Source organism: Phyllostomus discolor, chromosome 14 (assembly GCF_004126475.2).
Source record: "Phyllostomus discolor isolate MPI-MPIP mPhyDis1 chromosome 14, mPhyDis1.pri.v3, whole genome shotgun sequence".
Lineage (NCBI taxonomy): Eukaryota > Metazoa > Chordata > Mammalia > Chiroptera > Phyllostomidae > Phyllostomus > Phyllostomus discolor.
In genome coordinates, this window is record NC_040916.2 from 10,292,754 (window position 1) to 10,308,978 (window position 16,225).

Here is a 16,225-nt window from a genome sequence, read left to right on the forward strand (position 1 = left end):
ACCTAAGTGCAGTGCTCCCATCAGACAGCCCACACACACCTCACACACACCTCTCATGCACACACATCTCACACACACAAATCTCATATGCACATCTCACACACACACCTCACACACACATCTCACACATCTCACATGTACACATCACACACACATCTCATATACACACCTCACACACATTACACACTCATCTCACACACACATCACACACATCTCACATACATCTCACACTCATCCATCTCACACACATCTCACACACACATCTCACACACACACCTCACACACATCTCACACACACACATCTCACACACATACCTCACACACACACACCTCACACACAAATCTCACACACACATATCTCACACACATGGCAAACACACTTTGGACATATGTTGAAAGTTTCACAGTTAAATGAGCTTTTTTGTGTCTTCACATAAAATATGTAAGATGTTGAAGATTTTTTTTTATTGAGATGATTCTCAACTTTTACCAATTATGTGAGTGAGCTAATCAACTCCATCCCAACAGTGTCAGACAAGAGGTTTTTCTCCACCCTACGATTCTCTGTCTAGATCTGAGTGAAAATAATTCAAAATCAGATCATTAAAAAAATTTTTTTTCCACTGAGGTTGGTGAAGAATATATGGATTTCCCCTGCTGACTTATCTTCTGGCATCTTATTTACATCACTGTTAAGATCCACTCACATTTTCTGAGTGTGCACGAATAACTGGGGACACTTCCCCCACCCATCCCCCACCCCCCACTTCAGCCTGGAGTGTGGGGAGGCCACCTGGCCTTCCTCTTCGCTGTGGGCGATCCACCCCATGGAAAACCCACATGCCCATCGCCAAGGTCTAACCTGTAGGGAGGCTCTTCTGAAACATTGCAGGTGCCTCGACGTCAGTGAGGGGTTTGGGCACTGCCTTCCCCGGGGAAAGCCAAGAGCAGGCATGCTTGGGTTCGGAAGGGCCCAGGATCAAAGACCCGGGCTCCCCAGAGCAGAGAGTTGGGGGGCGTCTGGACGAAACTGCTGGGGACTGGCAGCCTCCCAGGTGATGGCACCAAGGGGTGGGGCGATAGCAATCTACCCCCGCCCCAGCTGCCTTTCTTGGGGAGCAGCGTAGATGCCAATGCCAAGGTAAGCTAAAGGTCAGACACAGGCAGGTGTGGACGCAGTCTTTGGACCTGTCCCGTCACAGCCCAGGACTCAAGGACTCGGGGACAGAGACCGCATACAGGAACATTCTCGCCACCTGCAGGGATCTGGGTGCCGTTGAAGGAGGAAGGGGCCCGGCCCTCTCTGAGCCTCAGTTTCCTCCTTCACTGGCCAGCAGAGTGGACCTGTGACCTCTGTGGCCCCTTCCAGCTCTGCTGACTCACGAGGCTGTGACCCACCTGCAGTGGTGAGACCAGCCAGTCACCAGCAGAGAATGGACACCCCCCAACAGGTCCCTCATCGTTACCCAGGGGGATGGGGTGAATGGGAGAACTCCAAAGCTGGGATGAGGACGCAGGTCTTGGCAAAAAGGCAGGGCAACTCTGCCCCTTCCAGGCAGAAGCAGAGACGGGATGGGCTGTGGTCTGTCTGCCAAGGCCTAGACTCTGCAAGGCTGAGAGGGGCTGCTCCAGCGACTGGTGACTGGCTTGGGGAGGGTGGGGACCCTGCTGCAGCTCCAAGCGCTGGTCTGGGCCCTGTGTCCCACGCCCAGTGGGAGAGGGAGAGGGTGGGAGGGGGGCGGGGTGGAGTAGGGAGGGGCTGCCTCTGGCCCCCTGGCCAGGGGCTGGAGGGGAGGTTCCAAGACCCGGGTAGTCACAGGTCTTCCATGCCCTCCCACAGGTGGCTCTGCTCCCGAGCCGGGCAGGGGCAGACGGGTCAGTCCTCTTTGGGCGCCCGGAACTCGGGCATGCTCCAAGTCCGGGGCGGTGGCCGCGCGTCCCGCTCCACGTCCTCAGAGATGGTGCGGATGTCGCTGGCGAAGGGAGAGATGCGCGCGTGGGTCCTGACCCGGGGCCGCAGGCTCCACTGCCGAGTCAGCTTGTGGGCCTCCTCCTCCTGCTTCATCCTCTCCAGCACCTCCTGCAGCACCGAGCGGAAGAGCCGGGACACCTCCTGCACCTCGGGCTCCTGCTCGGCCATCAGCTGCCTGAACCTGCGCGGGTGGGGTGGTCACGTGGCTGTGGCACGTGGTCCCAGGGGCTTCCCTGTGTGCCCCTGAGGTCCAGTCCCAAGTCCTCCACTTCCCCACTTCTGAAACGAATCAGGAGCCACCCCTCCTCCTCGCTATTTCAGCCCACCCTGAGTTCAAATCCCAGCTCTGCCAGTCTGGCCTCCATGAGCCTCAGCCTCTTCATCTGTACACTGGGGCATAACCACCTTTTTGCGAGGCTTAATGCGCTGACACATGAAAAACTCCTGGCTCTCACCTTGGGGTACCGCAACAGTGTAGTAAGGGGAGCCCCCTGCCCTGTCCTCCCAGGGGTGTGAGGTTTCTGGCTCATCCTCGGCCTCCAGGCTCCGCCCACTGGCCAGAGTGGTCTCTCTGATTAGGTCACTGCCCTGAGACTTCCCTTCCACAGCTCCCAGAGCTGTTCGGCCATGCACACCAGGTCCCCCGCTGTCCCCTGTCTGTGCTCCGGCCAGGAGGAATCACGTGTATCCCCCAGCCCCAGGTTCTCTGGCTCCCTGCGGTTTCCCACGTGGTTTCCTCTGCCTAAAAGGTCTTTCCTGGCGCTCAAGAGTGAATGGTAGTTGCCACGCCCCTTTACCGCCGGGCTCTCCCACCAGGATGAGAGTTGGCTCCGCTCCGGATTCTCAGCAGTGACAGGAGGCCCGAAATGTGACCAGACAATCATTACCATATGTACGTCCCCAGCTTCCCATCACTTATGAGGTGTGGTCTGCCGTGACTCAACCCCCCACCCCTGTCCAGGGTAGAACTAGATACATGGTGTGGGGGTAGGGGGAATTCCATGACGCAGAGTAAGAACAGTGGGAACGGGGAGGATTCTCAGCCCAGAGGAAGCAGCAGGAGGGAGCTTAGGAGGACGGCAGAGTCTGAAAGTGTGTAGACAGACTGGAGGGGACTTTTAAAGGAACTTCTCCAAGAAAAGGTGTACAGCAGACACATACGTTGGTTAAAGACAGGTGAGAGAAGGTTTGGGGGACCAGGGGGGATTTTAAGATGTTTTATCGTGGGTCTGTCTTTCTTCACGCATGTCTGGGACATGCAAGTGAAGAACCTGCGTTACTTTTGAAGCAGTTTCGGTTGTTGGGCTCGGCTTCTCGGATGTCAAATCCATCTGACACGGGACTGTGCCGGCCGTGGGTCTATCAGGTTACATTTATGTTCAGGGACACCATTGTAGCCCAGCTCTTAATGTTCAGTGCCCGAGGGCTCTGCACCATTCTCCTCTCTCTCTCTCTCTCTCTCTCTCACACACACACACACACACACACATATTTAGGAGAGCTAGGGTAAAACAGGATCGTTGTTACTTGGGAAACCTCCCTGAGAAGGTAATAGGGAAGATGAACTAACAGGGAGGGAGCCGGCTTGTAAAAGCCAGAGATAAGTACAATCAGGACAGGGGGAGCGGAAGGTTCAAAGGCCTGGGGTTCTGGCCTATCAGAGCTCACGAGCCTGGATCCAGGAGCCGCGCCTGTCTGATGTCCCACCCTCTTTCAGAACCCTCCTGCCTGGCCCCTTCTAACATGACCAGGTCACCCAGGCCCCCTGGCTCCAGTTGTGGTACCGCAGGTCCTGCCCCCACACCCACCCTCCCTGGAGCCTGCAGCCCCACCGCTGGCCCCATGCCAGGGCCGGGGTTACCTGTTACCTGAGGATGGCGGGCCCACAGTAGGACGGGTGGATCTTGGCGCAGACATCCTCCAGCTGCAGCCGCTCACCGGGGCTGAGGTCATAGGTGGCCCGGGGCGTGCTGGCCAGCCAGCTGTAGTCCACTCCGGTGCAGATCTTCCTGACCGCGTTGCTGCGCTCCCGCTGCTGCCTCTCAGCCTCCCGCATCTGCCCCAGCAGCTCCATCATGAGCGTGTCCAGCACCATCTCGGCCGGACTCCGGGATGAGGGCCGGGGCAGGGCCTCACTCCACCGGAGCCACGGGATGAGGGACATGGCCCCCCAGGCCCCGCTGAGACTGGGCAGAGCGCAGGTGTCTTCTCTGGGCCCCTCTGCCGGTCACAGGGCGGGGGCGGGGGAACAAGGAGCAGGGAGGAGAGCTGGACCCCAAGTAGGAAGACCTGCTCTGTCCTCACAGCTGTCGCTTAACCTCCCTGAGCAGCCATTTCTGATTCTGTAAGACAAGATAGGGCTGTTGTGAGGAGCAGCTGTGGACAAACTGGGGATGTTCTCAGCACCACATAAAGCTGAGACAGACTCATGGTTGTAACAATCCCGGAAACATGCAGATGCCTAAGCCCAGAGAAATTGCCCCCCACACCGCTGCTAACTCCAGACAAGGAAGAAAACCTACCGTGTGTGGCTGAGCACAGTCTTACCCCTGTGATTTAAGGGCGGGGGGATACACATTCACAGCTCAGATGCCTACATCCTATGCCAACCTGGCAGGGAAACGCCGTAAGTTTCTCAATGTCCTGGCCTGTTGCTGAAGGAAGCTTAGGATTACACGGGGTCGACATCATCCTGAAAAAGGCGCAACTTGCCCTCCGTTTACTGATTCCCTTACTCACCACGCATTCACTCGGAAGCCCTGATCAAGCACGGGGTGGACCTCTGCGGAGGAACACACGTGGGAAGGCATGTTGGGGGCCCAGCTCACCCGTGGCACCGGATGTGAGGAGTAAAAACCATAACACCGGTGAAAAGGAGCAAGTGGGACTGGTGAAGCACACAGTCGGTACTGATGGGGGAAGGGGAGGAATGGCTAGACGGTGAAAGGGACCAGGGAAGGCTTTATGGGAGAGAGTAGGCTGAGGGGTGAGTGCAGGCACCAGACACATGGACGGATGGAGAGGGTGTCCCAGGTGGAGGACCCACACCTGGGGTGCAGGGAGCGTCAGGGGTGAGAGCAGGGACCTAACTCATCGGCATATTCCCGCAGAGTCCTGCTCGACACAGGCCTGGTGACCGACCGACTGACCGGGTGAATGAGTGGGGGATGGATGAGCAGATGAATGGGTGGATGAGCGGCCTCTCAGGTGCACCCCGCTGCCTGTCAGGGTTTGTGCCCCTGACAACAGTGAAGGTCACTGCCGTTCCTGGACTCAAATCTGAAGTGGATCTTCAAGATGGCCCACCTCCCCTTTCCACTCCTCTCCCCTCCAGGGGGCTCCCCCTTCACTAACCATTGGTCGTCTTGCTGCCTAGGCTCTCCCGACCAGAGGGAAGAGATCCACTGAGCGCGGTCTCCACAGCGTGGTCGTGAGGCCTGTGTCACCTCCCGAGGACACGCACGTCTCCGGGCGGCCCTCCCATCACCCTGCAGCGGCAACACATACCCCGGAGAAACAGCCTGTTAGTGCTGGAGAACCAGGCATCGATGGGGAATCATTAGGGGTGGGAGCAGCCTCCCCGGAGGGGTGCAAACAAACTTTCAACTTAACCCACGGAGGAGACCTGAGCAACCAATTGCCACAGCAATCATCAAAACTAGGAACTCAAAAAGCTCTGATCCCCCACTCGGCCTGAGCCTATCACCGGCGGGGCCTCAGATTCCATCCTGAGTCCTTCTGGGAGGTTGGGGTGAAAAACCGACCCTCGAGCCTTGCTCCTGGTGGGGGGAGCAGTTAGGGCCTTTTCTTCACACTTCTTAACTGCTTCCTGTGTTCAGAGGGCTGAGGCTGGGGAAGGGGGGTGTGGAGGCGGGCTGGCTTCCGTCCTGAGCACCGGGAGCCTGGGCCCAAGGCCAAGGGTTTTGATCACTGCAGGCAAAGGGAGTCCTTGCAACTGAGCGTGCTGCGTCTCCTGGGGTGCTTGTGTTTTTAAAAGCACCTGGGTCAGGTGGACGCCTAACACCGAAAGGTCTCATTGCGGGCGTTCATTCAACCCCACTGCAGGGCACTCCAGAAACACATGGGTCAGTAGTGCCTGCAGGGGCGAGTGACTGCACCGGCCCAGTTCACAGCTCAGGCCTTCCTCACTGTCCCCCCCTCTGCCTAGACACTGACTTCCGGGGTCCGCTCCCCCCTGAAGCCCTTCCTGACCCTCCCGCCTCACAGGGAGTGGTGACAGCTCCCCAGCCCGTCCCGGGACTGCGCTGTGCATGGACGTTTCACAGCACCAGGAGCACTTCGTGGAGTGCGACTGTCCCCCTCCCTCGGCGCTGCGTGTCACCTGTGTGCAGGGACCCCTGGAGCCGGGTGCAGAGTGCAGCGGTGCTCAGTGAATGTTGGACAAGTGAACAGGTGACTGATGCATAAACAAAGGAGTAAATAACCGAACAAAGGAATGAACAAATGATGCTTAAGTCACTATGGATGCTTCAAGGAGCCAGTCCTACAGATCTGACCTGCGCTGAATAGGAGGGCGTGGGTCAGAGGCCACGGGAAAGACATTCTCTCCTCTGGACCCCTGGCCTTGCACTCCCCCATCACTCAGATAACCCCCAAGAGCCCGTGGAGACCTGAGGACGGCCCGTGCAGCCCCTTGGTCTGTGCGCCCGTAATGGAGCTGAGTTTCTGTTGTTCCATCCTCACGGCGGACTTTAGGGGAGTGGTGATTGTAACTTTTCTGAAATATCACCTGAGGATGGGACACGGGTCTGAGAGTTGTGGGGCCGAAGCACACGTGGGATCCCTCTGCCGGAGTGATACCCATCTCTCCTCCCCGCTGAGCCTCGCCCTGAGACGTCTCCAAGGCTGGCCTCGGCCCTGGTTCCAGTTCCCAGGAATGCTTCTTTGACTGACTTCTCTCAACCTCGACACCCCAGGGTGCCCCTCAGTACCACCAGGACACACTGCCACTGGCACTCGAATGTGGGCCCCCAGCCTTGAGCTCACCAGCCTGGAAGACGACTGAAGGAGGAGGAGACTGGCAAGGCCCAGAGCAGCAAGAGGCAATGCTCTTGAACGGCCTCTTACTACAGCCGGCGGCGCACCTGGAGGCCGGAGCACCGCCTGCCACACCTTCCTCATCAGCCCAAGTCCTGACCAGTGAGGCCTCCCGACGCAACCGCACGGACCACTCTTCCCTGCAGAGCTGCTGTCTCCTTGGCTGCCGCCAGACCACCCTTCTTGGCCTCCCCACTCCCTGGTTCTGCCTCCTGCCCTGGTCTGCCTCCTGCCCTGGTGTAACCGCTGGAGACCCTCTCAACACCCGTGTGGGCACCCTTTCCCTGGGGCCCTTTCTAAAGCGGTCCCCTCATCTTCATCATTCTCCTCCTTTCACACATTTCCAATTACAACTCAGTGTCCATAGTTACCAAGTCAAAATCCTTAATCCAGTTGTCTCCTGAGATCCAGATCAAGGTTCCACTTGCACCTTCACCCGAGCTCCCCATCTCTCTCCCCACTGCCTGCAGTTTCTCCTGGGCCCTGCCTTGGGAGTGCGCATAACCTACTTGCTCAAACTGATGCACCCACCTGGTCTTGTCCCTTTGTCTCACTGGCAAATTCTATGTCCAATTCCCACTTTTTTTCTCCCAAATTTAAATATTATGAGCCTCCCAAATCTGTTCACTGTCTTCTCTCCTTCCGTTAGTTCAAGTCTTGACCATCTGCCAAAAATATTATAGCTGCTGCCTCCTAACTGGCAACTCAGGACTAATCCTCTCATTTGATCTTTTTTTTAAAAAATGTATTGTTGTTCTATTACAGTTGTCCCAATTTTCCCCCGTTGCTCTCTCCAGCCCCACCCACGCCCCATCCCACAGTCAGTCCCCACCCTGTTGTCCACGTCCACGGGTCACTTATTCTTGTTCTTTACCTAGACCCTTCCCCTTCTTCCCCTCCCTCTCCCCTAGCCCCTCGCTGGTCGCTGTCAGTCTGGTCCTTGTTTCCACGCCTCTGGTTCTATTTTGCTCGTTTGTTTGTTTTGTTCATTGGGTTCCTGACATACGTCATCTGATCTTTATTTTTTATTGTGATAAAAAATAATATAAACTTCCCACCCTCAGCATTTTGAGCGTGCAGCACATCAGTGCTAACTGTGCACGTGCTGTTGTGGGACAGACCGTGGGGGCTTTTCCATCTCGGACCTGAAGCCCGGTCCGCAGTAACTGCCGCTCCGTTTTCCTAAGTGCAATCTTGTTAGAGCAAATATATATGGGGAAAACGTTTCATTGGTTTCAAAATAGAAATAAAAGTGTGCAAAAACAAAATTAATAATAATTCCACATCGGAGTTACGAAACTCCTTCCCAATGTTTCATTTACAAATAATTCTGATGTCGACTCATTTTATGGTGCTCCATGCGGCGTGGAGTGGGGCCCCCACACGAGTCTGAGGCCTGCGAAGGTCTTTATGTCATCCCGTACTTCAGCCCTGAGGCGCTTAAAGACATGGTTTCCGATTGTCCTCAAGACCCTTCATGTGGATTCAGGGCCACTCATCACGTGGCTCTTGTTGTCTTCAGAGGCAAAGCTGACGCCTAAACAAGAGCCACCGACCACCCGCTTTGTCCCAGTCCTCCCCCAGCAGCTCCCCCAGCCCCCACTCCCAACTCCCTCCCCCAGTGAGCTCCGCCTCCTCTGGCCTTGGGGCCTCTGCGTGTCCCTAGAACACTTGCCGTGTCCTCATTGCCTGAATAAGTCCTACCTCAGCCTCTAACTCATACTCCTGTCCCTTCAGCAGACTTCCTGCCGCTCCCTGATCAGCTCCCCGGGCCTCCTCTCTCTGCCCCCAGGCTGCTCACCCCATCAGGGCCCAGTCCCAGCGAACTGGGGGCGCCTGTGTGCCCTCCGCCCTCTCCCGACGGAGTGAGAAACCAGGGCTGTGCATCACCCTACACACGACCCAGCGCCCAGCAGAGGGTCTGGCTCCCAGAGTGTGTGAGTGAGTGTGTGTGTGTGCGTGCATGTGTGTCTGTCTGTCTGGGCTAGAAGTCTACCTAGAGAGTCCCTTCACACTCCAGCATTTCTCCCCCTTCCCAGGACCCACATTTAGGTCAAGCATTTTGAGGGACACATATTTAGGTCAGGCATGATCCCCTTAAAAGGCCTTTTTTTCTCCTTAGTCTAGATTTGCATTGGAGCTGAAAGGAGGCAGCGAGGGGGTGACTTGGCAACAGAGGATCCCCCTGGGGCTGGGAGAAACACAGAGGGAAGGGGCGGTGGGAGCCCCTGGAGACGCCTTTGTCTCCGCGACGAGCTGGCTTCCCCACAGTCACACCAGGGTTGCCTCGGGCCTGGCCAGGGCCCAGTTGCTCAGGGTCACACCTTGCCTCTAAATATTTGTAACTTTAAGATTAAGCTAAAAACTATTAAGTAAAATATGCATGACTCCTTCCTTGTTAATGTACTGTTATAACAACGTGGAGGGTCAGGTTTACACTGAGGAGCCTTGGCCTCCTTAGAGTTCTTTGCTGGCATGTGGCAGCAAGAGTTGACCCAGCTCCCGGCCCTCAGCCCCCTTCTCGTCCTGACCTCGAGGGACCTTGCAAACATGCGAGGGACCCCGAAGCCTTCACGGCCAAGGCGCCTCCACAGTCCCACCAACTGCTGCCTCTTTGGTCCTCTCAGGCTTGTCCATACCCTCCACCCTCGGGAGGCTGGGCCCGGGGGGACACCTGCTCAGCCTCTGGGTGCAGGCAGGTGGCTGTCTGGAAAGGGATTTCCAGGTCTCGGTTCCTGAGGCCTGATCTAGAGGGGAAGTCACCCCCAGACGGACACGTGTCCTTAGTCTCCCTGAACCCTCACCGCAGGTGGGGGCCAGTGAGAAGAAAGCCTGGGTGTAGGAGTGAGGCCTGGGGCAGGAGCCTCTCCCTGGGGTTGGAGGCCTGTGCTCTGACCTGGGCTGGCCTCTGGGGATAGGTGCTGGATCACACCAGATGGCAGGGACTGCGTGGGGAGATTGCATGAGTCCCGGCTTCGGTGGGCTCTCAGCCTCTCGGCCCAGGTGGTGGGGTCTCACGGGGCCAGGGGCATGTTCTGGGTTTTCTCTCTCCAGCCCTCCATTCTCTCTGCCTCCAACCCTGGCCGGCGCTGGAGGCTTCCACAGAGACAGGATTTGTGCCGACTATTTCTGTCTCCGGGGCCAGCTGTTCTCCCAGGAGGCTCTGCAGCAGGTCTGATTAAGTTCTTAAGGGCAAAGGAGGGAGGGGGCCATGCAGGGAGGGAGAGCTGGGTGGAGAGGCAGGGCGAGCCAACCACAGGGGTGGCTCCTTTATCCCAGGGCCTCCCCAGGGCCTGACCCACAGCTGAGACCCACGTGAGCCTGACTGTGACTGAGTGTCTGGGGAGGAGGGTGACAGCAGGCGTGGTCTGATAAAGACACCCAGAAGCTCCATCAGAACGGTGTGGGCTTCGCTGCGAGCTCTGCACCGTTGGGATTCTGCCCTCCCCAGTTCTGGGTTAACCCGCGGGGCAGAGCCGAGCTCGCCAGCGTGAGCTTCAAGGCCCCTCCCACTCCTGCTCGTGCTGGCCACGGGAGCATGCACCATGGTGACCCTGGAACCTTCCCATGACCAATTCCTGCTTCCCTTCAGTCAAGGGCACCCACACCTGCCTCTGAGGAGTGAACATGGATTGAATCCTTGTTTAAGAAACAAGTAGGACATTCGGGGAAACGGGAAGATGAGCTGGAGGTGAGGGAATGAGCACCGACTTCCTTGGGCACACAAACGGCACTGTGGTCACGGGGTCTGTCAGAGAGCCCCCCCACCCGCCCTGCCCCAAGAGGTGATGCTGACGTGTCCCTGCCAAAGGGTCCTGACATGGGCAATGCCCCATGCTCAAGTCACGTGCACACACACACCACACACACACAGGGCAAATGAGGCAAAAGGCTAACAATCGTGCAATCTAGGGGGACCTTACAGGGGTTCACTGTACTATTCTTCCAACTTTTCTGCGTGTTTGAGCATATTTATAATTTAAGCATTGGAAGAAGTCTAGCTCAGAACTCATTCTGTACTGGATTCCTTCTCAATTCACTCGGTCCAGCGGGCCTGGCTTGCTCCTCAGTGCCCTGCCCTCGGTTTCTGTTGCGCTCCTTCAGGGCACAGTGGCCTTTCTCCCGGTGGGTGCGGGTGTTGAGGGAGCACACAGCGGTGTGTGCGGGGCGGGTCCAAGGTGCGGGGAGGATCGGTGGTCCAGGGCCTGAAGCCCAGACCTGAGATCCGACCCTCACGACTCTGCAAACACAGGTGGGAGAGTGCAGCGTGCCTGTCACTGTGCGCGGTGATGTCACTGTGCGCCTGTCACCTCGCTCCACGCTGGGCTCCCTCCAGGAGCCTACATTCAAGAGAGCAGTGGGAACAAGCAGACGAGCGACCGCCACCCGCTGAGGGGCGTGCCCAGGGGCGCAGTCCCCCTGTCTGCAGGGGCACAGCTGTGAAGTGGCTACAACAACAGTGAAGGCGTGCCCCTCTGCCCTTGGTAGATCTCGGGCTCAGACAAGGCACGCGGTATTGGGGTGTGGGGTGGGGGGCCAGTGCAGGCTTCAGCGGGGAAATCCTCAGTTCAATTCCCACAGCCTTCCCCTCCCTGCCATGCCCTGCCTGTGTCCAAGTCCCCTTCATCTCTCCAAGCCTCAGTTTCCCCGTCTATAAGATGAGGGATAGGGTACCTACTTCTCGTTACTGCGAAGACCAAATAAAGTAGCGTTTGTGTAAGTGCCAAGTGAACTAACAAGGCCTGTGACTGTCCGTCCCCTCAGTGCAGGGATTCTTGCCCTGGGGCCCGCAGGGATAAGTCGGATGTTTACAATCTCAGATCGGGGGGAAAAACCCCTTTATTTCCGCTGACTTTAACTGAAATGCAGTGTTTCCGCCAGTTATAAGTGTGGTCCACACACCACAACAGTATCATCACTCCCCTGCCTTTATCTCCAGCAAGATCACAGATATTTTTATGACACTTTAATACCTTTCTTGAAACATCATGCAAGCTCATCATTACTGTGAAATCATGGTATGTGTTGGGTTAGACCTGAGACTCGACTTTGTTTGACGTGTTGATGGAGAGGCACATATATAACTATATCTCAAGTTGTTTTTAAAAAACAGGTCGATAGTTACATTTCAATACAGCTGTTTTCTTTTGTCATCCTATAAAGTTTACACACTGAGAAACATTTTGCTGAGAATGAGTCCACAGGCTTTCAAAAAGTAAGGGACCCCCTGTCTTGGCGTGAGCTGGACCCCAACCCTGTGCCCGGCCTTGTCCCAGCGCTGGCTTCTGGGGGAGCTGAGCATCCCCTCTGCTCCTTGTGAAGGAGAGACTCGGGGCAAAGCCTCAGTTTACCCAGCGCCAGGGGGAGAGCCCTCACTCGTCCAGTCTCTGCCCTGTGGCATCTCTAACCCTGTCTCTTCCCTTCTCTGCTCTTCCCCCTCCTCCCTCCACTCCCCCTCGTCACCCCCTCCACCCTCACGCTCTCCCAGCCTTCCCTTCAGCCTATTTTTGAACATCCCTGAGGACAATGTCTTTTCAGTGGCTCCCTGGGAGAAGCCACTGCCAGCTGCGGCTCGTTAGATACTTGGAAACACTAGAGAAGCCAGCCCCGTGGCCCAAGGGCAAGAACAGCCTGGTCCCAGACGGTTCACAATGGGAAGGGAACCAGGGACAGGGACCAAGCTGTCTCAGCAGTGGGTACAGTGTGGGCTGGACCCTCAGAGTTGGAAGCACGGCCCCCACTGCCTTGCAGAAGGAGCACTCTGGTGCGTACTGCGGCCACCAGCCCCGCCAGCTGAGGACAGACAGCGCAGTCCAGGCCAGGACGCTGCTCTCTTGGTACAAAGGGGGTCCCACCCAGGCTCCACTCTGAGCTGGGCTCTAACAGCCCAGCCGGGGAGCTGCAGGCCAGGGCGAGGGGCTGCCCTGCACCTAACCCAGGACCCTGAGCGCCCGTGCCAGGCTGTCCCAGGGAGCCGGCAGCCCCACCAAGCAGGCAGGGTGCTCTGCTGAAGTTGGACCCTGGGTCTGCACAGAGGCCTTGAAGCAGGTGCAGAGAGTAGGGGCTCCCTCTCTGATAGGCCTTCCTCCCAGCCCTGTTTTGGCCAAGGTCCAAGGCCAACCAAGTTCACAGGTTGCAAATTGACCTTATTTTTCTTTGGCATCACAGAAAAGTAACGAAAGTCATTCACCAAGCCAGGTGTGACTCAGCCGGACGTGTGGGCCTCTTCCTACCTGACCAGCACCTGCTCATCTCTCAGGACCCACCTGGAACATCAGCGACTCCCTGCTGCCTGGCGCTCGCGGCCCCCGACTGAGGTAGAACCACAGGCCTGCCGGGGCCTGGCAGCGGGGCCTGTCATCATGGCATCGGAACAAACACATTTCCCACTTTTTCTGTTGTTTCCCTCTCTCCCCACCCGGCTATGAGCTCTGAGAGGGCGAGCACTGAATTTGTTGAATATGCTGGCACGCAGTAGGCACTGGATAAGTGGTTCCTAGATGAATGAGCGAATGAATGAATGAATGAATGGCATTCCTCCTCATTCTGAAGCAGAGGTGTAATCAGGAGGGGCAAGTGCCCAGGTCCTGCAGAGCACAGCCGGAGGGGGCTGATCCCCAGGGCACTCTACCCTGACCCCAAAGCCACAGCTCCCAACTTTCCTCCAACTCCATCCTCTCCAAGGAGCCCAGCCAGCACCGCCCCGTCCAGGCCTGCTGTGCTGGGCGTGTCGCTGGGGACTCGCAGAAAGCTCTGTAGCTGGGCGACTGAGTCCACCCATCACCCGTGTGTCCTGGGCCCAAGACTCCACACCACATGCTTTGCAGGCACTCAAGTCACAGCTCTCAGGTTGGTGAGAGAGTCTCTGATTTGGGTTGACCTCCCTTCCCCTGCTGCATGCTCCCCATAGAAGCGGAAGGGGAGATAGATGCTGGGGCTGGGTGCTCCCGGACAGACACACTGGCTCCAGAGCAGACAAGAGCTGGGGGTCCCCAAGGGTTTGTAAAGCAAGGACAGGCCCCAGTCTGAGGATGTGGCGAGCCTACATACTCTCATGAACCGGCTGAGAGCTGGCAGGGCCTCCCTGGGGCCACCTGGGCCCTGGACTCGGACTGCTCATTGGGCAGGCCCCAGCCTGCCACCCCTCCGGGCTCCAGACTGGCCGGGCCCCTGCTCTAACTTCTAAAAGCCCGGCCCGCTCTCTGGGTGTGGAAGCCACTGTCTCCTGGAGAGCTGACCCTCTTACCTGGCTCTCTGAGGTCGGCCCCTGCTGCGGTAGAAGGTCCAGCAGAGTCCTGCTCTCCGCTGCCCAGGCTGGGAGGAGAGAGTGTCTGGATCTTTTCAGGGAAAAGCAGAAAGTTCGGCAGCCGAGGGAGGGCAGGGTAGAGAGACAGCTACATCCTAAGCGTCTCCCTCCTCTCTCTCTCTCTCTCTGGTGGCTGGCTGCGGCCTCCCGCTCTTCCCTTTCTGTCCGTCTCTCGGAGTTTGTGCGGAGAGAAAACAGCGCTGGCCAGAGGGGGCATCCAGCCTGGTGTCTGGAGCAGTGTGCCTGTGTCTCCCAGCAGGCTGGAAGCACAGCTCCTCTGATAACCGGGCGGGGCCAGCTCCTGATCTGCGGTTGCCGTGGAGACCCACCTAAGCCTCTTACACCTCCAGCTGTATTATCTGTAGGGGGAGCTGCCGGACCTGAGGCAGACACCTGAAAAGGCTCAGGTGGTCACAGAGGCCCGTGTCCAGATGGCGTTCTCGGCCCCTTCTTCCTTCGGCTGCCCTCAGGGCTGCGCTCAGGGCGGCCCAAACGGGGAGCAAGAGGACGCTTGCCACACCCTCTGCAGAGCCCTCAGGGACCTGCTGTGGGCAGGTGTTTCCAGCCGCTGGGTGGATGGTTCCTGGCTGGAGCTCCCCTCCTCCCACCTCCTTCCTCCGCCAGGAGAGAGAGGGGTGATTCTGGGGGCCGAGGGCGACGGCCTGGAAGGATGCGTCTTCACCCTCGCCTCACACATCCTTACCTGTCCTCCTCTTTGCCAACTGAAATTCTCTGCTTCCCTCAAGACAAGTGCAAGTGCAGAAAGCTGTTCTGACATTCAGGAGGAGGGGCGAGGCTGGGGGAGCCATCCAGGGTGAAGAGGAAACGCGGGCCTGGGCCGCGGTGGTTGATGGAGGTATTCAGGGCGACCTGTGGGGTGGGCAGGAGCCTCCCGTGGCTGGCTGGCATCCACACACACACACCTGGGCCTCCTGCCTGTCTCTGTGCTCCGGACACCATGTCACTTCAGACTACTATATCTACGGCCACAAGTGACACCAGGCACTATACTGGCCACTAAGCTGCATTATAACGGATCTCAGGTGATGGAGCGACTTATGGGCACGTCTAGACCTGAAAGCGTAGCCAAGAAGTGAAACTGGCTCAGCTTGCCCACCTGCCTGCCCGTGTGTCCCATGTGTCCCTGGGTGACAGGCCACTCTGTGCTTGCTCTGCGGCTGGTTCCGCTAGGCTATCTGCCGGCCTTCCGCCTCCGTCTGCTCCAGCAGGGGTCTGTGTCAGCGGCTGGGGCACACACTCCTCCCGGCCAGTGCACAGCACGACAGTCCCAAAGATTGGGAGGGCCACTGGGGATGCGAGACTCCCACATTTTGAGGAGCTGACACTGATCTCCTCGGGCCCATCATTCCCAGGTGGTTCCACCCCCAGGGCCAGGTAAGGTCGGAGCAACTTGGGGCAGGTGACAGTGAGTCCTCACCTCTGAGCATCCCACTGCCGTCCTGGCTGGTCCCCATGGGCAGAAATTCTAAGACATTTCCGTGCTGGTGGGAAGGGTACAGGGGGCTGGAAGGCTCTGCCCTCCCCTTGGGAAAGTTGCTCGGAGTGGCAAGAGAAGGGGCCAGTGACCAAGCCACACAGCCCCTCATGCAGCGGGCACGCCTGGAGCACTCTTCCGTGCAGGCGCAAATGCCAGGAGCGGCTCAGGGGAGGTGATGTCCTGCTTCCTCCCTCTCCACACTTCCCAGCTAAGCTTCCCCGGCTCCCCCCGCCCCCTGGCGGGGTGGGGCGGGGCGCTGAGACAGATGTTCAGAGCTACAGGCTATTCACTCTTGGGTCTTCTAGTGACCATGCTGCTAGAATGAAGAAAGTCAGCCCTGTTCTGCAGTCCTGCATCATCAGTCTCACTACCTCACCCTCAAACACACAAA

The 16,225-nt window shown here is 57.7% G+C and overlaps 1 protein-coding gene across 4 annotated transcripts; it reads right to left on the reverse strand.

Moving 5' to 3' along the window:
- Positions 1-443: 443 nt before the first annotated feature.
- On the reverse strand, positions 444-15,980 carry RD3 (retinal degeneration 3, GUCY2D regulator). 4 transcript variants are annotated; one of them, XM_028530560.2, is made up of 3 exons: positions 14,277-15,980; positions 3,841-4,149; positions 444-2,153 (listed from the first exon to the last, which is right to left on the reverse strand). In XM_028530560.2, exons 2-3 carry the CDS (start codon positions 4,134-4,136, stop codon positions 1,877-1,879), a joined length of 573 nt encoding a protein of 190 aa, XP_028386361.1. In that variant the 5' UTR covers positions 4,137-4,149; positions 14,277-15,980; the 3' UTR covers positions 444-1,876. The 4 variants fall into 4 exon arrangements, with proteins under 4 accessions (XP_028386361.1, XP_035871881.1, XP_035871880.1 ...); XM_036015988.1 differs by having other exon boundaries at positions 3,841-4,314; positions 14,277-15,979; XM_036015987.1 differs by having other exon boundaries at positions 3,841-4,332; positions 14,277-15,979.
- Between the last annotated feature and the right edge of the window lie 245 nt (positions 15,981-16,225).

Excerpts from the sequence above, each read along its gene's own strand:
- RD3 (XM_028530560.2), bottom strand. The coding sequence starts at position 4,136 with ATGTCCCTCATCCCGTGGCTCCGGTGGAGTGAGGCCCTGCCCCGGCCC. Across the intron at positions 2,154-3,840 it reads TGTGGGCCCGCCATCCTCAG|GTTCAGGCAGCTGATGGCCG; the intron begins GTAACAGGTAAC and ends CCACCCGCGCAG.